Source organism: Zootoca vivipara, chromosome 12 (genome assembly GCF_965207765.1).
Source record: "Zootoca vivipara chromosome 12, rZooViv2.hap1.1, whole genome shotgun sequence".
NCBI lineage: Eukaryota > Metazoa > Chordata > Lepidosauria > Squamata > Lacertidae > Zootoca > Zootoca vivipara.
In genome coordinates, this window is record NC_142595.1 from 49,189,390 (window position 1) to 49,209,832 (window position 20,443).

Sequence of the window (20,443 nt, forward strand, 5' to 3'; positions counted from 1 at the left end):
AACTCACCGGCCGAACAGCTTGTGCCTCCTCATTGGGAATGCCGTTGCTGTCGCTGGAGGAGGCGATGCTCAGGAGCTGCTCGTGGGAAGTGTTGCTGCCCATGCTGCAGAGGCCCATGGAGCCATTGCTGTGGACGGGCTGCAGAGTGGATGAAAGAGAGGAGGGTTGGAATATGAGAGGAAGAGGAGGCAGAGCTCACAAGGAAGGGAGGGAGGAGGGAGGGAGGGGAGGGGAGGGGGTAAGTGGGGTAAGAAGAGGAAGCTCTTTACCTGCAGCAGGATTCGGTGGATCTGTTCTGAGAGCTCCTGGATGTCCAGCTCCACAGGCTTTGCCTTCTGAGTTTTGGGGGCTGTGAAGACGTCCTCGTTGAGGGGGCCCCTGGAGAGAGCATGGGAGGCGAGAACAGAGTTAGCGGGATGTGTGCTTCCCTCAAGAGGTGGGAGTTTCCAGCTCTCAGCCTTCCCACAAGGCCATTTCCCTCCTCCCCAGAATCTGCCTCTTTTCCTGTCTTATCCTCCAATTACAAGCCATCACCCCTTCCAGAGCCATCACTCTGCTTCCCACTCCTCCCCACTGGAGGTTCTCCTGCGGTCCCTTCTACCTTCGCCCCCTTTCCCCCATGGCCCTGTCGCTAGCGGAGTCTCCCCCATTTCAGTCAACTGCACCCCACCCATCCGGTAAGTGGCTACTCCTCTCGTTTCTCCTGGAATGATTAAGCCTCTGCTTTTTTTTTAATGAACATGAACAAAGATATAAGCTAACAGACCCTGCCCACCCCATCCGTACAGGCTGAGAGCTCTGGCTACTTACGTCCGCACTTTATGCCTGCCCATGATGAATGAGACTTTGCGATTCCAAGGGTTGACGAAGCTGGACCAGCTGGTGTCAATGGTGACGTACTCCCCATTACGGGCGCAGAAGCGGATGGGTGAGTGGTCAAAGGGCTGGCCGCCGTACTGGAGAACTGGGAAGGAGGGAGGGGAGGATGAGAGGCAGCAGAGCAACCACTGCAACCACAGCCCCCTATAGGCTAGCAAGACACCACACACACAGGCTTTTAACTGGATCTAAAAGCTTCAATTGGTTTGAAACTTCCAATCAGGTTTTTTTTAAAGAAAAATCTCCCCCTGCCATTCTCTATTTTGGTACTCACTCTTCTTGTGTATCGCCAGCATAAGAGGCCGGTCCTCTGGGTGCAGGTAGAAGAGGACAGGGGACCCAATGAGGTCCTGGGGGAGGTAGCCTAGAAGAGGGGCAGCTCTGAAAACAAAGAAAGCAAGGAGGGGTCATGAGGGGTCAGTGGGAAAAGGCTGAACATTGCAGAGGTTATATGCGTCGTCCAACTCTGAAGAACTGGTACAGTTCTTGGAACCCCAGAAAAAAATAAAACCAAAGGTACAGAGTGCATGGCTAAGCTGACGAGATGGACGGCCAAGTCAAATCCTCCTCCTCCTGGCCTGTGAAGGCCCCCACCCACCCAGATGATGGAAGTTTTGGGTCCGTGCTCAGCACTGCAGGCACATGCTCACAGAGGACAAGTCTCACTCACAGGAGGAAAAGCCTGGCACCACTTTCCAGGGAGTCGTCTTCCTCCCCCCACACCCTTCCGCAAAATACCACCCCATCTCCATTTTTTAAATCCCAGTTCCTTACCGCTCATCCACATCCTGAAATAAGCAGCTGGGGGTATGTCTGGTGGTGAAGATTCTCTTATCAGGAGGGATTCTGGGAGCTTGAAGAGAAAAGCAGAGGATAATTTGGATGAGCTGTTTGGAAGATGAGTGGCATTCCCCGTCCAATGGGTACACAAAACCTGCCTCTTTTAAATTCCAAAATGAAGTTCTCCACTTTGTATTTACACACTGTGTCCTTGGAAAGTGTGCTGCATATCTCGGGTATCCTGGCTTTTCTAAACAATTTAAGTGGCTTCAGGGGGGAAACCGACATGCAACTTTCTAGGTCACAGGCAGGCTAACAACAGCTTGGCATTTGCACGCACAACACAACTGCTTTTCCCCTGCTGCCTGGTCTTGATGATAACAAGAGCACATGAACTGTTTGAGAAGAGGAAGAAACTGGACCTGCATGCTCATGCAATCCTAGGAAGAGGGTTGTTTGGCTTTTTCTATGTTTCGCAGAGAACAGAGCAGCTAGGCCTTTTGCACGGCTACATGCCCTCTTTTGCTCTCCAACCCACTTCCTCACACAGCTGGGGCAGATCTGGGTTTAAGCACACAGTTCTCCTGCCCAAACTGGGGGGAGCGGGATTTAAAGCTTGCATGCAAACAAAACTTGTGTGCCATTGTATGCATATCTCCTCAAACAGGTGTTTAAATGGGTTAAACTAAATTTTGCTCAAGCAGCACACAAGAGATGCTCATTCCCAGCATGGAGGGAAAGCACAAGGAAGGCCCATGCAACTAGATGCTAAGAGGGTCCCTGCTTCCAATGCACCCTCAGCCCAACCTCTGTTGCCATCGTGTGGCCAAACACGGTAGCGCATGGTGCAATTTAATTTGTAGGATGGATTCCTAACATCACCAGCAAAATGGGGCAAAATGAAATGGGGCACAGAGACATGGCATGGGCGCTGTTGAAAAGGGTGCTGCAGAGGCTGCCTGAAGGCCCCCCTCTCTCCCGCCTGGACATCCCCCTTACCTTCGTAGCCCGAGTGGATGCGCTCGGCAATGAGCAGGCAGCAGGGCTGTCCCTCGGCGCTGTCCAAGTCCTGCACTTTGGTCAAGTAAGGCGTGAGCCGGAAGGGGTAGTAGCGCGGTCCGCGACCACTCTCGTAGCCTCCGCTGAGAAAACAAATGCCTGCAATAAGACCAGAGGCCAGAGGATACCAGGACGACCAGGAGGGAGCAGAACAGCAGCAGCCCTGACAGGGCCAGAGGTGGGGAACCTTGCAGGTGCCACCATGTCCCTCCCACCCAGCTGTCACCCATGTCACACCTGGGTGAGGGGGGTCCCCCATTCTCTCACCAGCTGACTAGAGGTGGGATTTTTTTTCTCTCTCCTCAGCTGGGGCATCTTCTTTCTGCACTTTTAAATTTTCTAAATCGATTTTTTTCCCCTGGAAAAGTTTAAGCATCTGGTAAAACCCATAGCCCCGTAGTCACCTTGCAGTGGCAATGGCAAAGCCATTTCACAGATGGGAAAACATAGGCAGGGAAAAGTTCTTGCCCAAGGCTGCCCTGCAAAGCCCATATGCAGCTGAAAACTGACCAGCACTATTTAAATTTTTAGGTTGCCCCTTGACCAAAATGATGCTCAAGATGGCTTAGCAAAAAATAAAGTAGTACAAGGTTTAAAAAGATATAGAGAACTGGCTGTTGGGTCCACCCTATAATCCTGCTTGGCACTCTGGTCCCAGAATGCACTGAACCCAGCACAACGCAAGGGTAGCTATCCAGACATTTTAAAAGGTGTTGCTATCAAAACATATTGGCATATACATACAAATAAATAAATAAATACAAACAGTGACACAGGCTTTCCACTTTGCTTTCCTGCTGCCCAACACAGTCCTTGCCTGTGGCTCACTGGTTTGGGACTAACTCTGAAAGCGTGTGCGGAGCAAGGAACTGGAGTGGGTAGAAGTCTCCTGCTAAATAGCCCATACAGATGCCAGGAACCCTCATTTAGGAACCACTTCCCAGAATCAGTCTCCACCATTCCTTCCACTTAGCCCAGCTCCCTCCCTTCCCCCCCAAAATCTGATGAAGACAAAACTCACCTGATACGACAAAAGACCGATTTCTCTTTGGTGTAATCCATGGCAGCTGCAGCTGCAAAGAGGGAGAAAGGGGCAGTTGAAAGATTAGCTATGAACTACAGCAAGCTGGAATCTGGCCCTTTGCTCAGTTCCTTACATAAGCCAAGTTCTTAGCTGCTTCAGAAACCGGCAAGCTTCTATTTAAAACCTGAGGCAAGGTGCAAGAGGATTTCTCAGCCATCCCAAAGGGCATAAAGGTACCATTTGGGGGATAGGAGGAACTATATAAAAAAATGAACACCCCTGCCACTTCGGATTAGCCCAATTCTCTGCAGCTGCCTTTGCCAATCAGGAGCCCACTGGGTGTTCTGGACTACAAATCCCATCAACCCCAGCCAGCCAGAACACTTACTGGCAGAGGTGCAGGCGCTCCAGGAGGGCAAGTGGTATGGCGCTGTGGACCCATAGAAGATGCTGACATCTTGCGGCGCCAGGAACTCTGCAAACTTGGCCCCCTTGAAGACATCCTTCTTGCAGCGCAGGATGAAGGCTGCCTGATCTGAGATGTAGACAATCTTCCCCGTGGTGAAAGAGACGGCCACCGAGAACGTGTCCTTTGAGAGCAAAAGCAGCAGGGTTAAGGTTGGGGAATGGCAGCTGTTTTATGGGTGTGGTCTCCCCACTCAAGGAGGAGGTGAAGGCATTCATTGTTGGTATCCGTCAAAGCCAAAATAGCTGGGGAGCAGGGAGAGCTTGTTCTCAAGGTGTTCTAGTCCTGACAGCTCTTTTCAAAGGGGTTAGGCCAATAGGGAGTGGGCCAGGCCCACGAGAGGCTGCCAGCTATGGCAGCTCAAAGGCTGGAGGAGATCTGCGATTACAAAATGCTGTGAAGACAGAACAGGGAAAGGCCACTGCCTTTGCACCCCGCACAAGAGGTGCCTGGAAGCTTTAGGCTGGCCTCTGCTAAGGAAGACAGGGTGGTGCTGGGTTCAGCTTGGTCCTTAAATACGCATGGAGATATTGAAGCTGGCAGCACCCAGCTGGATTGCAGCGTCCATGCTGAAAGCACTGGGGAAGCAGGCATGCACACTGGAAAGCCGGTCAAGAGCACCTCTTTAACAAGAGGCAAGATTTCTCTGGCGGCGTTGAAATGAACAGCGAGAAGGCAAGGCCTGGAGCATGACGAACAAGGCAGAATACTCACGGGATTCTTGAGAATGTATTCTGAGGTGATGCGTTCCAGCTCCTCAATAGTGTAGGTGGACATATCCAGGTTGCAGGGCTGGTTGTCATCAAGGGTCCACTGCTGGTAGTAATCCTGGCTAGCTGGAAAGGGGGAAGAAAGAAGGGGAGCATGTTAACAAGAGATTTACAGAGCTCTGAAAGGCGAAAGGCCCTCCTCGCTTGACGTGTGACCAGCTGGGCGCTTTTATTCTCCAGGATCACACCTGGACCCACACTTTTGTGGGAGAGAAAACCAGGCGCATCACCCTTACACAAAAGCCCACAGGCACAACACACTGTGCAAACCACATGGAAATTACTGTGCTCATCATGCCAACAGGGACACATAAGAGAATCACCTGCCCACGGCCCTTTGTGCCTCAGTAACCCTTGGCCCCCCGGCAGGGTTCTGGCTCAAATAAGGGAAAGAACTTGAGGAGCTGGGTGGGAATGGGACCTTTACTGAAGCAGCTGGCAAATAAGTCTGTGCTGCTGTGGTTTACAGCAAAGTCAGCAAAGCATAAATACACACACCAAGGTCATAGAATGTACCTTGGACCTGTTTCACACACGACAGTGCATACTGCAGGGTGGCCAGAGTCCCTGACTTCCCCTTGCTGCGCTTCTCAGAGGGCAGCCGGATCTTCATCTCCTTCAGGGCCTTCAGGAGCTCCTTCTGAGTCTTCACACGCGCAGACTGTTCACTGCTGCAGTGGCACAAGAAACACACACACGGGGTCAAGTCAGTTGCAAAAAGCAGTCAGAGGCTCCTTTGGGGAGGGGGTTGCACTGATTGACTGAACTGACTGCGCATCTTTTTCCAAGTGCCCAATGCAAAATGGAACCAACTCAAAATAACTTGGCCATTTGTTGTTGTTTTTAAAGAAAGTAAAATGTATCGATTTTGACTAAAAGCCACATACAAAATGGCTCCCCCCCTTTTTCCCAATTGGTTTTATGGTTCTTGTGTGACAGAATTCCCCCTTTTCGTTATGTGTTATCCCAGGAAAGAGCTCTCAGAAACAGCCATGAGTTTTCAGAAAAAGTGGGGTTTTCTTCAGTCACCTCCCCACCCACCAAGCATTTCAACTGTCAATTTTAAAGCATTTTACTGGACCTTTGTTCCCCACGTGCCAACCCAAGTATGTTCCTCCTGCCCAGCCCTTGCTTACCTGCAGCCGCTGGTTGATGGGTTGTCTTGCTCAGAGCTTGCACTGAGAAGGCTGTAGGCCACAGAGCTGCTGGGAGGAGATGGGCTTTGGGAGTTGGAGCTGCAGAGAGATGCAGAGCACAGATGAGTTTAGCTTGCTTGGGCAGCAAACAAAAACATTCTATGAAATTCAAAAGTTTGCATAAAAATGGACTAGCCCAAGTCAGTCCCACAAGAGACCACTTTACCACACCTTTGCAACCCCAATCACTTCCTTACCTCTTGTTGCTTTCGGTGGTTTCTAGGAGGGCTGAGTCCTTGCCATTGCCACTGCTGTGGGAGCTGCTGTGGGAGTCACCGTGCGACTCATTGCCACTGGAGCCATTGCTGTTGACATCCATGTCATCGCTGGTCTGGCCCTGGGCTTCACCCCCACGCTGGGCTCGGGCTCTCCGTGGGGCTCCAGCCCCACCACATCCGCTGCCGCTGCCGCTGCCACTGCCGCTGCCACTGCCACTACCACTACCACCCTCGTAAAGGTTCTGCCCTGGCTCACAGCCAGCACTCATTACTGATTCTGGGACATGGACGCCTCCTTGGGTAACTGGGGGCAGCGGTGAGAAAAAGGTTGGGACTTCCACAGCTGCTAAGGCAACAACAAAGCTTTTGTTTTTCTTCAAAAGAAAGGAGAAGCACTGGTCAAAGAGGATTCCTCTTTGTCCTGTGTCTTGCAGGATGGATTTGATCAGAGTTGAGAGAGTCTTAGGGGACACCTATGGGGAGGGGGAGAGAGAGAGAGAGACAAAATAAAGTGTTATAAAAACTGATTCAACAAGAAATCCAGATTCAGAGTTATGTCAAATATAAAGCAACCCTCTAAGGCCTATGTTAGGGAAAGTGAGTGGGATCACTTCTCTATACTGAACCAAATATACTAGACTGCCCTTGGAAAAGCTACACACGGATAGCCTCCTCTGCCATGTGGATCCCCCAGGTAGCGGGATCTCTTTGCCATGATACTGAGTGTCAAATGGCAGCTGTTTGAGCCTGAAACCAAAACACAGTATTAGGTAATAGGGCTTACAGCTGATTATCTGGTCCAGTATCAGAAGCCCTCCTCTGCTTTTATATAAATCAGGCAGCTCTGCCCTTTGGGTGCTTGGATACATGAACACCTGGTGGCTGGATGGGCACCATGGTCCTTCTTGGAGGGGGGGTGGAGGAAGGTGCTCTAGAGTGTTACAGACCCCTTATTCAGGTTAGCGCTCCTGGACAATTAACAAGTGGCAAGGAGTTCCTGAAGCGCTTTCATTCACCCCTCCTAGTTCTGCCCCCACTCTCTTCAATCTAAAAACCCAAGCCTTGTTTGTTCTGCACAGCCTCAACCCATTGCTGTGGTGCTCGTCAATCACAAAGGTAACGGTATCTAAGCATGGGGGTGGGGGTGAGGTGGCTTTCTAGGCTTCCAGGCTTATGTGACCTTGTGCCAACTTTGCTGCCTTCTGGAAATAAAGTTTAGAGGAGCAAGAAAAGAAGAAAATACAGTCAAGATGAAAGCCCAGGCCGAAAAGGAAGCGCAGCCAAGGCCCAGAGCATCCTTCCCTACAGAATCAAGAGTGGCAAGCCTCTACCAAGCACAAAATGCCAGGGATTAGTTTTCAGGCATTTAAAATATAATAATTCATACAACAGGCTTTGAAGGGCTACTGGGAAGTAGTACTCATGGGAAGGGAAGAAGCTGGGTCTGGTTCCAAGTCTGGGTAGCTCCTTCTGCCCCCTTCGCACAGCAGCAGAGTAAGATTCAGTGGGAGATATTTCATTGCACCTAAGCTCTTTTGTGTGTATTTAAGTCAGAGGTCTCTAAGCATGTGGCCACTGTGGGATTAGCTCTGGTGCCATGCCAATAAAAGATGTGCACAGCCAAACCACAGTTTAATCCTGATGTCCAAACAGACAAACCAGTTTGCAAGCTTTGCACAGTGTGGTCCATGCCAAAACAATGCTGCAAACGCCTGCAGTTTGTTGTTATATCCAATCTGCCAAACGAAATAAAAATAGACTGCTGCAAGCAGAGGTAAAGTTGACTGAGCAATTTTTTAAAAGGGGGTTTATGGTTCAAATCATGGTTTAAAAAACAAGAGCGCTTGCATATCAAAGCAAGCTACCCTGAGTCAGAGGCAAGGAGGGAGGGAAAGTGGCAGTGGGCAAGCAGCACACCTTTGGAGACTGCCTGACCCACAAAGCGACTCCTAAGCTAAGCAGTAATCAGGGCTTTGCAGAAACTCCTGCAAGGGGATTCAAGACTGTGGTAGTGGTGAAACCCATAAGTGGGCACCAATGCAGAGACAGTCCCATTTGAGATTATGATATCATGTTCCCCACACACCCCTTTCATCTTTGTATTAAGCGACCCAAATACCCATTTTCTCCTCCCAACTTCCCACAAACCCTCTCTCTCCATCTTTGCCTCCCTGCTTCCCGAACCATGCAAAAAAAGGAAGAAATCAGAAATTGCTGGCTTACAGGTTGGCCCCATGGAATGACTTGCTTTCAAGTGGGGCTTTCTATCAGCTGGAGAAACAGCAGACAGGCACCCCCCCCCCCAAGAGGCATGCAGAAAAGCCACTCCTTCCAATACCCCCACCCTACCCTCCTCATCTGCAGTCTAGGAATCTGCTCAAGCTTACACCCTTTGCTGTGGCACACACAGAACAGGAGACAGGCGAACACAGAGCCACCAGCTGCCTAGAAAAACCGTCCTACTGCAACCTCCCACAAAGTTGCCCAGAAATTCCCTGTCTTGCAGAGAGAAAGAGAAAGAAAGACACTCCCCCTTCCCCCTCCAAGCACATGCCAAAGCGTGTGCAGCCTGTGTTCTTCTTCCCTTCCCCGCCCCCACTGCCAGCCACATTACAAAGCCTCTTTCGAAAGAAAACACAGAGAGAACATTCTGTTTGAATGTCACGTGGTGCAGCCGTGGGAGCAGCCACTGCCGTCATCGCACTGGGCAGTGCCTAGACTTTGCCAAGCAGTGCAGGGAAAGCGTAGAAGGAAACCCCTTTGAGAAGTTTAAAGTGGGGAGGGGGAATAACCAGTATCAATAATAATAACAACAACGACTACTCATTATTTATATGCCACCCTTTTAAGTTACTCACCAGTGGTGCAAGTTAGAAGGTCCTGCTTCTCTGGAGCTATTAGCCGACACAAGCCTGGGACGGGGAAAACTGCTCTCCTGTCACCCTTGACCAGCCCCTGGTGACTCCGCTGCTGACCCAACACATCTTACGGCTGACCCTACTCCAGAGAGCAGAGTGGGGAACACGTCAGAGCTGTGACAGCACGGCACACTGTGGGCAACAGAGCCTGGTTAGCCTTCCCTTCTCAGCAGAGTCTGCAGCAGCCCACTGTGTAACCAGGCAGGCAGGCGGAGTAGCTGTGGCCAGGAGCCCAGTGATGTCAGCAACCCAGTTAAACACTCCGCACGTGTACTGAGGTGCTGCTACCAGCAGGGCCCAGGAGGATGCCATTGGCTGGCTGTGGGAGCCAATGGGGCCACAGAATTCTGACTGCATAATCACCAGCAAAGGGTGTGTCATTCATCCAGGGACTGTGCTTGGGGAAAGCGGTTGGGGGGGGGATTAGAGCGCAAATAAATGCCAGTAAGGGCTGGAAGACGGATGCTCAGCCCCAGCGTGAAGAGTCTATTTGCAGGCGCTCAGCTACCATGCGGGTCGGTTGCTATTTAGAGCCATGCACACAAATTAAGCACTCAGTAGCACTTCCTGAATCAGCTCTTGCACCAAGCTCCGGGCCTATTCTGTGCCTGCTTTTCCATTGTTGTTCCCCTTTTTGTTTTGGAGCCCCTATGGTGGGCGGAGCCACATGCAAAAAAAAAGTATGAGAAACGAAGTGTAGCTCTCGCACCTTTTGTGCTACATCGCAGCCACACAAAGTTCATTGTGCACAATCATGCACATAACTTTCCACCCAGGCAAGGGAAAAGCTCAAATATTGTTTCAGCCAGGCCAAAGCATTCAAGGAGGGTGCTGAGGAGAGGTGTGGCCAGAGGTGCGGGGGGGAGGTTACTGGGCACCACATCTCTCCTGGGAGTGATGCAACAGCTCGGGCACCTCCAGGCTCTGTGCTCCTTCCACCCGTAGCTTCCCACTCAGTCACTCTACAGCTGAGGGTGAAGTGGTGGGCAGACCCCCCGCAGGCTCCACACTGCTCAAAAAAGCGACCCGGGGCTGCAGGGTGCCAGCTGCCAGGGAGGGATCAGTATTTTGTTAGCAGATAACATGCAAAACAGAAACGCTGCCTCCTCCTCTCTCATCTCCAATACGCCTCTTGTTTTGGCTGTCAACCAAGGATTCGTAGTACAGCTTTAAATGCACCCCTTGCTCCCTGAAACTTGCAGTGGGCTATCATGGCTCCTATGGGTGATTTCCTTGGGTTAAGATATGGGAAGAAGCATAAATCAGAATGCCTTTGTCTCTTAACTACATGCAACACAGTTGCCAGCTAAAGCCCTAAAATGTTGCTATTGAATGCAAACGGTAGGTTCGTCTGTTTTTGAAGTTTGTGCTTCATTTGTGCAGGTGTGGAACTCCCCCTACCCCACACTGGAAACAACAGGGGCACCCTGTAGACACATAGGCTCAACATCTGCCGGACCTACACAGAGCAGTGCTCTCAATTCCATGTGTTACTGGATCACTGACAGCTGTTTTATTGCCCCAGGGAAGCCTTTGCCAATGAGGGCACCGGGTTGGCAAAGCCTGCCCTAGAGAGACTCAGCGCATGGGCTCTCTTCCATACAGAAAACTGGTGGGCATGAACACATGGAACACCACTGGGTGTGACATCAGCATACACAACGTTGGCCATTCAGTAAGAGATTTTTTACGCATCATATACGTATGTCTGTTCCTACACTAGCACTCTAAAGAGGTCTCTTAAATTTTTCCATCATCTTTATCCTGAAAGCCTCAACCTAGGCACACACACCACCACCCTGCAGGTCTCCAGCTGCAGCCAGGGAGATAAAGGCTCAGCGGATGTCATTTTCTGCTCGCCTTTGTTTAGCCTGAATTATCCATTCTTGCGTCGACACATGGTCAGGAAGGGAGCAAAGCAGGCCTCTGGTGGCCCGTTTTTTCCTCCGGATACAAAGGCACAAACACACACAAGCATCAGCGTTATGCTCTCCGAACAAAGGAGCTCTGGCTGGCATTGTAGCCACCTTTTGTAATCCTGAACAGTGGGACCCCCTAATGGCTCCCTTGCTCTATTCTCATTCCTTACACCCGAAGCCACAAAGCGCCAGCGGTAATTGCACTCTCCACTGGTCCTCTAATGCGCACCCACGAGTGCCCTGGGTCTCTCGCTGACCTCTTTCTTACTGGGAGGATGGAGAGCCCTCCTGTGTAGCCACTCATTCAAAGACAGGTGTTGCCAACTGCTGAAAAGGGGAACTAGACTGACCAGAGGAAACGTACTCTGCAAAAACTGCCAAGGTGGGGGATTTTTTAAAGATGATTTTAATGCTTTCTTGTTTTATCACTTGTTTGCCAGCCTGGGCCCCTTTGGGAGGAAGGGCAGGATAAAAATTTCTTTATCCCTGGGGCTGTTCCAGGGGAAATTGCATTTCTCCTCCATAATAAGCCCACTGAATCTTGAAATCATTTAGGAGAAAATGTACTTCTAAATAAAAAGCTTTAAAAGATGGACATACACATTTCTGTCCCTTGCTGCAGTGTTTCAGATTTCACAGAACTCTTCATCAGGTAGAGAGAGAAACCCAGCATTGAAAAAACATAAATGGAGATAAAAACCACTGCTCAGTTTCACAGATTACTTTTTTTCCCCAATGTCCATTTGAACCCTATGTTTCCAGTGCCTTGGACTTGGATTACTGAATGACTATTAGTTGAACAAAGACTGTACTCTAGGCTGGGGGGGATTTTCCTCTTCTACAACTATTAAAAGTACAGTACAGGAGCCACTCGGTCTTTATTTGTCCACCCTCTCTATTGCAGCCAGTAACACATGCCCCAAATAGCCAGGAGAGTAGGCTGGAAGACCGGGAAGTATAAGAAAAAGGCTGTGCTCAGCCGCAATCAGGGAAACGCTATTCAGAATCAGGAAGCCCTTTAATGCAGCTGCCTGTAAGAGGGACAAGAGAGACTGATTCAACAAACCACTTAACAGAACAGGGAGGAAATGACTGCTGTATTGTGGACTTTTCTTCCCTTTACAGATACAAGTAAACAGGATTTGTCATTGGTATGAGCTATTGTGTGCATGCACACTTCTTCAGATGCACACTTCTTCAGATACCAGGTGTCTGAAGAAGTGTGCATGCACACGAAAGCTCATACCAATGACAAACTTAGTTGGTCTCTCGGGTGCTGCTGGAAGGATTTTTTTTTATTTTGTTTCGACTACATCAGACCAACACAGCTACCTACCTGTAACTAGAAGTAAACAGGAGTCTGCTTAAAGGTAACCAGGGATTAAGGCTTGCAAAGAAACAGTCCTCTGTGGGAAATATGAAGTCCTTCTGGGAGCCCAAGTAAGGAAAGTGCCTTTCACCCCATTTCAGCACAGAAAATTACTCACACAGGGATGTTTTGAGAAATGGGCTAACAGAAAATTGTGTTGGCTAGTAACTTGTGTTGACCTATTTGAAAGGATCCCTTGACTAATTATGCAGATATGTCTTTGTTTTACAGTGTCAATAATACAGCCATTGAGTTCCCAATAAAATACCGTATGCATTGGCACTAATTTGAGCAATTTTGAAGTGTACTGGAATGCATGCTGTGGTTAATGATTTAACTGCCACTAGAGGAAACTATTGCATACCCTGTTTCTCCGAAAATAAGACGTAGCCATAAAATAAGCCATAGCAGGATTTTTAAGCATTCAAGGAATATAAGCCATACCCCCAAAATAAGCCATACTGATAGACAGTTTAACCTTGTAGGTTAAACTGTACCATACTTAATAAAAAAAATAAGACATCCCCTGAAAATAAGCCATGGTGGGGGTTTTTTGAGGAAAAATAAATATAAGACAGTGTCTTATTTTCGGAGAAACATGGTATGTGCTGCAATAACACTTTGTTAAACAGGACAGCAGATACAGTAACCTATGCTGCTTAATGTAGCCTTCCTCAAGCTCGTGCCCCTTGCCCCAGGATTTTCCCACACTTGCCCTTCCCCTCTTCCCTGTCTCAGGAACATGTGGCCAAAGGACCACAAGTCCTCGTACTGAGCTCCCCAAAACATCAACTATAAGACTATATGAACAAAGGAATCTTTACTCCTGGTCAACATACGGTATTTAAGTCAAACTTCTTCTCAAGAGTGAAGCATGGGAGGTAGAAACTGCAGCTTGCAGATCTTGCAGAACTAAAAACACAGCATGCTGAGAGGTCCTGGGGCTACTGCAAAGGGAAGGTCGGCTGGCCCCTTCTCACATCCAAGGCTGCAATTCTGCTTTGCTTCCTCTCAAAGCTCTCTGTCTCTGTCCTTTGCCGCCTCAGCCTGGCAGGCTGTCAGCTGTAATAAGAGCAAGCGGAACTCCCTTCCAGCAAGTGTGGGCCAAATTCTTTCCATAACCACGTCATCTGATCCAGCCTGATGGTCGGCCATCATGTCGCTCCTCTCTCATTCAAAGCTTTTATGTAACACTCCCCAGCCAAGCTCACAAGGCAGCTGGAAAGAGCAGCTGCTGCAAGGGGGAGGAGCCATCTCACAGAAGCTCCTCCCCATTGCCGCATAGCCGAGGGTTATTTCCACACAGCAAATTTCCAGAGTAGAGGCAGCAGCCTATAAAAGGCAAAAAGGGAACATTGTGTTCTTTTGGCTCACTCCACAAGTTCAAGAAACTGACAGCTCCTCCCTTCTGCTGCCCGCAGCAACATGTTAATTTCATCTCCAAACAAAGAGGAGCGATATAATGAAAGCAGTGACGGTGCAAGGAGCAAAACATTTCCTATGAGTCACAGAAGCCAAGGGCTTTGCCTGCACAGATGGGCACCCCAGAATTAATTGCACCCTGTCTGGATAGATTTGGGGAAAACAGAGTATCATCTCTTCACCCACTCCAATTTCCAAAGGGGTATCTGTATCTACACGCATCACTGAGCAGCAGACGGAGGAACTTCACTCCGTGGGGCAACCAATTCAAATGCCACATTAAATTCTGGATATTTCTCAAACTGGTCTTTTGTTGGACTGCAACTCCCATCATCCCTAACTAGCAGGACCAGCAGTCACGGATTATGGCAGCTGTAGTCCAATAACAACTGGAGAAACAAATTCCGAGAAACAATTAAAGGATAAAAGCACTGGGTTGTATCTAACATTAGTCATCCTCAAACGTATATGACATGACTAACTTGGATCCATTTATTTCGCTGGGTCTAATCTAAGGAAAACTCAACTGGACACAATCTATCATGTTACATTGCAGGAGCAACCAGTCTTATGATCAGCCCTCCTCTTTTTTTTACACCACTGGACTTCCAACAGTTAAGACTCCAAAACAGAACCATCCACCCAATTTGTTGTGCTTCTGGTTTCTCCAGTTTTGGGAATATGCCGCCCCCTGCTGGATGCACCCAGCCTCTCCCAAGCCCGTGTGCCTAGCAGCAGACAGCCTGTTTCTACATGAGTGCCTCGCCCAAATGTACAGTTTGAGACATACATGTCCCAGAACAACCCAGCAAAACTGGGGCACAACGTCAGCTGGGGAAGTGAGAGATGCTGGGAAATCACAGCCTGCACGTGGACCAACACTCCAAGATCGGAGGCCCCGCCCAAGAACTCGCACCCAGCAGCAGTCATTGCTGCGCCACACCCAACCTTCCCAATAGCCTTTCCCCTACTGTACACCCGCTGCTGAAGTGGGGGGAGGCGAGGGAGGGGTTTTCACTCTACCAGCTCGAACTACAGACCTCTGAAGTCAGCAGGAATATATATAATCCCACCCACCCAAAGTCCCGCCTGTTTCTCTGATGCTGAAAAAAGCAGAGCTATTTGACTGGTTCAACACTAGCTGTCCTAAATGAAGTCTGAAGTCTGTAGTGGTGAAAGCAGAGCAGGTTTGGCTTTTGCTACCAGCTTTCTAGCTTTGTCAATGGATATTCTGTCCTCCGTGCCCAGCTTCTGGCGTTCATATGGTACTTGTTTTGGATGGCATATGCGGATGCCATTCGGAGTTTCACTCACTGGGCTGTCTCATCTGGATGAAGTCCCTTCCAGTTCCCTGCCTCCAGCCTAACTTTCAAACAGTACTGAGAGAATCAAGCAACTCCAACTGGGTCAACTTCTTGGAAGGAACCATAGCCTGCAGGAACCTGTGAAGCTACCAAAGGTGTTTTCAAGCCAGGATGTTTGCCATTCCTTCTTTCGGAACACAGCTGACGTTTAAATCTGGGGTTAGTGGCTGCTGGTTATAATCGTTTCTGCAAAGGGGACCTTGACCTGCTGGGATGCCTGGCACTCGGATGTTCTCCCAGTAATCCAGCCGCTGCGCTTTGCTCTCTGGAGCCTGCTCCCCTCCATCAAGAGTTAAGCTCTACTTCAGCTGTTCCCTTTTGGTGGCACATTTTGTCTGTCTCAGGAGCACGCCACATAAAGCGGCACTTGTTAGACCTCACTACTCCATCTGACTTCTGTGCTTCTCCTCTGTAGACCTCTGTGCTCTGAATTTTACTTTTGCAAAGAATATTGTTAATTTAATTTTACATGCAAATGCATACTAGTTATGTCTGCTAAACAGGAAAACTATTTAACAGAACTGGTAGCTCATTGCATGTGCATGTGACAAACTTTTTACTACATATTCAGTCACCACCAGGAGGTGCTCAGTTGGACAACCTTAGTGCTGTACAGCAAAACAGGTGAAGCTTGATGATATAATGACTCACCCTCCCAAGGAATATTACATGAACACAAAACCTCAAGCAGCCTGTAGCTCTCTGCAAGGTGCACCTTCATCTCAGCACTTATTACATAACTGCCACGGAGGAACTGTATCTTACTGGGTATTGGTTGGCACTGGCAGTGTTATCTAATCACAGAGTTCTTACAAAAGACGCATGCAGGCACATCTGCCTGCCCACTTCCACATAATGCTATTTTTCAGGGTATTCAAAAGAAAAATTGACTACAGCAGACCACTCGCTCAAAGGAAAAACAGTTAGGATTACAATATCTGGCACGTCAACAGCTCAGAGCTTTTTCAACATTTTGGAGTGACAAAAGAGGGACTTTGATACAGTACTTCTATGCTAAGCCAAACACAGTGGCCAAGGTGGAAAAGCTACTGATGCTTCTATGAGATCTCACAAAGCAGCAGAAACGTCATCACAAAGGCTGCTTCAGTTTTTACACACGCCTCATAGGACTTCATGTCCTTTCACAAATACAGGAAAGCCCAAGTGCCGTGTATTCACAACCAGACTGTGATACATCTAAGTGTTCTGGCATAACTATGTTCCCATCTCAGTGCCATGTTCCTGTGCAACTTGGCATCTTCCTGTTCCACCCTTATTTCATTGCATCACCCTAAGCTTCATGGCAAGCCATTCCTAGCCAAAGACTTCTTCCTAACTTTTGTTCCGTAAAACCCCACCCCTTTCCCACCCTGAGAGTCTCCCACTCTCTACTTCAGACCCATCTCCCAGTACCAGAAAGTGTTCCTCTCATCAGCTCACAAAAGGCAAGCTTCCAACAACTACTACCCCTGACACGTATGCCTATTCAACAGTTTCCTCAAACCAATACCCTCCCCACAATTCAATCTCAATCTCTCTCATATAAGAGTCACGAGAAGTGTAAAACAAAGTAAACAAGGATTTTATTGATACAGTATATTTATTGAACACAAGTTAATAAAATAAAACCAATTTGTTCAGGCTGAAATAACAGAGAATCACTTCATGCACACCAGCTCAAGAAGTACACATTTACAACTGGGAATTAGCTTTAATTAGTCACTAAATCTGTTGAAGCCAGAGTTATATTAAAAAAAAAACACCCCTTCATATTCCTGCACCGCAGTGGGCTGGACTAGATGATCCTCAAGGTCCCTTCCAGCTCTACAATTCTATTATTACTAGCCCTCCCCACAAAGATTTGTTGAGTACACGCCCACAATCACCTCTTTCCCAATACTTTCCATGTCAGCCTTCCCGAACTCAGCGTTCTCTAGATGTTTTGGACTACAGTTCCCACCAGCCCAGCCGTATGAAGCTGGGGCTGGTGGTGGTTGTAGTCCACAACATCTAGTTAGTGTCAGGTTAGAGAAGTTTTTTCTATGCTCTCAACCAGTGTTTCTCAAACTTGGGTCCCCAGCTGTGTCCCAACATCAGTGGTCAGGTCAAGCTGCTGACCCACTTAAACTCCCCCTTTAAATCCCTGCCCAGGGCCCATCCTATACGGTAATTGGAGCCTCTGTTTCAAAACCCTTCTGGTGTTTTTCCCCCCACACTCGTTTTATTTGCTTTCCCCTTTCTTTTGTTCCTCATGTCCCATCCCCATCCAACTTCTTCCTCTGTCACTCACTGTTTTCCTTCCCAACCCACTTCTTCCCCCTCTCCCCACACCCCATAATCCTATACCTCCTGCTTCCCTCCCACCTCCTTTCTGCTCCTCCCCCTGTCGTCCACCTTTAACTCCAATCCCTTCCACCCAAAAAACTCAACCCCCTCGTAATATTGATTCCAGGGAGTTTTTAACGAGGGCGACAACCCTCCCCTCGAAAGACCCCTCCCCTTATTTCCCAGCCCTCTCTGCTTTCCCCCTCCTTCCATTAACCATCCCGCTGGACACCCCTTGCCTTATCAGTCCCTCACCCCGAGGCTGATTTTTGTATTCTTTTAAATATAAATTAAGTCTAGTCAGCCAGCCGAATTCCTTTTCCCCTCACCCCTCCACAACCGCCCGTTTCCCCCTCCCGCTCCCCTTCTCTGCCCACTTGTGAACCACCTGCCCAACACTCATCACCGCCATTATAATTTTTATTGTCATTACTGTTATTACCATTATTTCCCACACAGGCGCGGACTGCGCCCCCCCCCCCCGCCCGCCCGCCTGCCCCTCATTCACTCACCTCAAGCGCACAGACCCACCGTCCCGTCTAAAGGCTTCTGTCAACTGAGCCTTGCCAAGGGAGCGCTTCCCTCAGCACCATGCACTCGTCCGCGTGAGCCTGCCGCCAGCCTGCCACGCCCCCCGCCGCCGCGTCCAATGGCCGCCGCCGCCGCGCCCACCGCCCGCCCCGCATTGGCCTCTCCTCCCCGGACCCGCTCATGCGCGCGGCGTCTCATTGGCCAGACGGCGCCGCAGCATGCACAGGCCCGCGTGACAACGGGGCCATGACGCGCCTTCCCCGGCCTCGGCGCTCCTCGCCTCCCCGCCCCCTTCCGCCTCTGATTGGTTCGCTCGGCGGTTGCATGCAAGCGTCCGCGTGCTCTGGGCGCGCCCCGGGCGCGCTCCCATTGGCTGCGCTCGCGGGACGCGCTCCCTATTGGATCTCCGGCAGACAGCGTTCCGCGAGAGCGGGTACACGTGGGGAGGAGGGTCACGCGGCCGCTGCTGCTGTGCTTGTTTACAATGTGCAAGGGTCGGTGGGCGGGCCAAGGGGCGGGGCTTCAGATGGAAAGCCGTTGGCGGGAAGGGGGCGGGTCAGAAAATGCTGAGGCGGCTTTGCCAGTTTTATGAGGAGATTTAGAACGCCCTTTCTTATATATTTTAAACTACTGTATGTATATGTGTGTATATATATATTGAAGGTAGCCATATTGGACTATAATCAACATTTCTCAAGCCAGAGGTTATTAGGATCTGTTGTATATATCATTATATATTATTACTACAGTACCTATATTATTGGTATTCCAGTAGTAAAAAAATTGTGCTGATTCTTGCTGGCAGCTGCATACTTATCATACAGTTGAAGCATTATCCCCCCCCCAAAAAAAAATAAAAAAAAGAATCCCGCACTTTGCCCCCTCCATGGCTACAATTCTTCCCCAGCAACTTTAACAAACTACAGTTCCCAAAATTCTTGGGAGGGTTTTTTTCTTTTAAATGTATGGTAGGTACTCTGCCCAAGAGTCTCTTGCGACAATGCTACACATTTAAAGCAGTTTCATTATATCACTTTGAACAGCCATGGCTTAGCAACCCTGAGAACTGTAGTTTGCTAAGGGTGCTGAGGGTTGTTAGGAGACCTCTCTGCCCCCCCCCCCCCGAGCTACAGTTCCCAGAATCCCCTGGGAAGAGGGATTGATTTGTTAAACCACTATGAATAGGGGTCTACTAACAACTCTCAACACCCTCAATGAACTACGTTTCCCAGGGTTCTTTGTACGTTTCCCAGGGTTCATAGCTGTTTAAAACAGGGTGATGCTGCATTAAATATATATTGCAGACGGGGCCTTAATTCCAGCTCTTCCAGTGCAATCCTATACAGGTTTACACAGAATAAAAATAAGAATAATTTATTATTGGCCAAGTACATTTTCCAACATACTTGGAATTTGTTTCGGCTACATTGCAATGTAAACATACACACACTGTTCCACTCACAATACAAATAAGCAAAGAAACCCACCCATAATTGACCTCCCCTTCAGCTACACATCTACAAATTTAACAATTTATTGGCACAAGGGGAAAAACTGTTCCTGTGCCTGGCCAATTTTGTATATGAAGACCTGTGGTGACGTCCAGATGGGAGTAAATCTAGCAGATGATGACCGGGATGTAAAGGATCTGCTGCAATTCTCTCTGCTCTCTTCTTAACTCTGGTAGCATAGATTGCCTCTATTGTAGGCAACCTAGCACCAGTTACCCTTTCTACAATTCTTACAGCTTGTTGGAGCATTTTCTTGTCTGTCTTGGAAGCTGTACCATACCAAGCAGTAATAGAATTACAGAGAACAGTTTCAATGATGCTTCTGTAAAATTGGATCAACACTTCCTGGGGCAATTTAAATTTCCTTAGTTGACGCAGGAAATACAACCTCTGGTGGACCTTTTTAATAATACTATTGATGTTGCTTGACCAATTTAACTTTTGAGAAATTATAGAGCCCAGGAACTTAAAGGACTCTACTACTACAACCATGTTACAAAGGATGGAAATTGGTGGCAGGACAGAAGAGTGCCTTCTGAAATCAATTACCACTTCAACTGTCTTTTGGGCTGTTGTTGTTTAGTCGTTTAGTCGTGTCCGACTCTTCGTGACCCCATGGACCATAGCACGCCAGGCAATCCTGTCTTCCACTGCCTCCCGCAGTTTGGTCAAACTCATGTTCGTAGCTTCG

General features: G+C 48.9%; 1 protein-coding gene across 7 annotated transcripts in view; it reads right to left on the reverse strand.

The window, feature by feature from the left end:
- The window catches only part of PER1 (period circadian regulator 1), a 32,924-nt gene extending 14,587 nt beyond the window's left edge, over window positions 1-18,337 (reverse strand). For 2 of the 7 annotated variants that reach the window (XM_060281881.2, XM_035134471.3), the window contains exons 1-14: window positions 18,223-18,337; window positions 9,252-9,443; window positions 6,373-6,866; window positions 6,116-6,214; window positions 5,496-5,650; window positions 4,924-5,045; window positions 4,132-4,333; window positions 3,741-3,792; window positions 2,660-2,802; window positions 1,655-1,733; window positions 1,155-1,261; window positions 812-965; window positions 271-379; window positions 8-139 (exon numbers count right to left, since the gene is read on the reverse strand). In XM_060281881.2, coding sequence (XP_060137864.2) covers window positions 8-139; window positions 271-379; window positions 812-965; window positions 1,155-1,261; window positions 1,655-1,733; window positions 2,660-2,802; window positions 3,741-3,792; window positions 4,132-4,333; window positions 4,924-5,045; window positions 5,496-5,650; window positions 6,116-6,214; window positions 6,373-6,662 — 1,644 coding nt within the window. In that variant the 5' untranslated portion in view covers window positions 6,663-6,866; window positions 9,252-9,443; window positions 18,223-18,337. Of the gene's footprint in view, window positions 1-7; window positions 140-270; window positions 380-811; window positions 966-1,154; window positions 1,262-1,654; window positions 1,734-2,659; window positions 2,803-3,740; window positions 3,793-4,131; window positions 4,334-4,923; window positions 5,046-5,495; window positions 5,651-6,115; window positions 6,215-6,372; window positions 6,867-9,251; window positions 9,444-13,438; window positions 13,792-18,222 lie in introns of those variants that run through there. The other 5 variants (XM_088656056.1, XM_035134472.3, XM_088656055.1 and 2 more) reach the window with 4 other exon arrangements.
- Window positions 18,338-20,443: the final 2,106 nt, after the last annotated feature.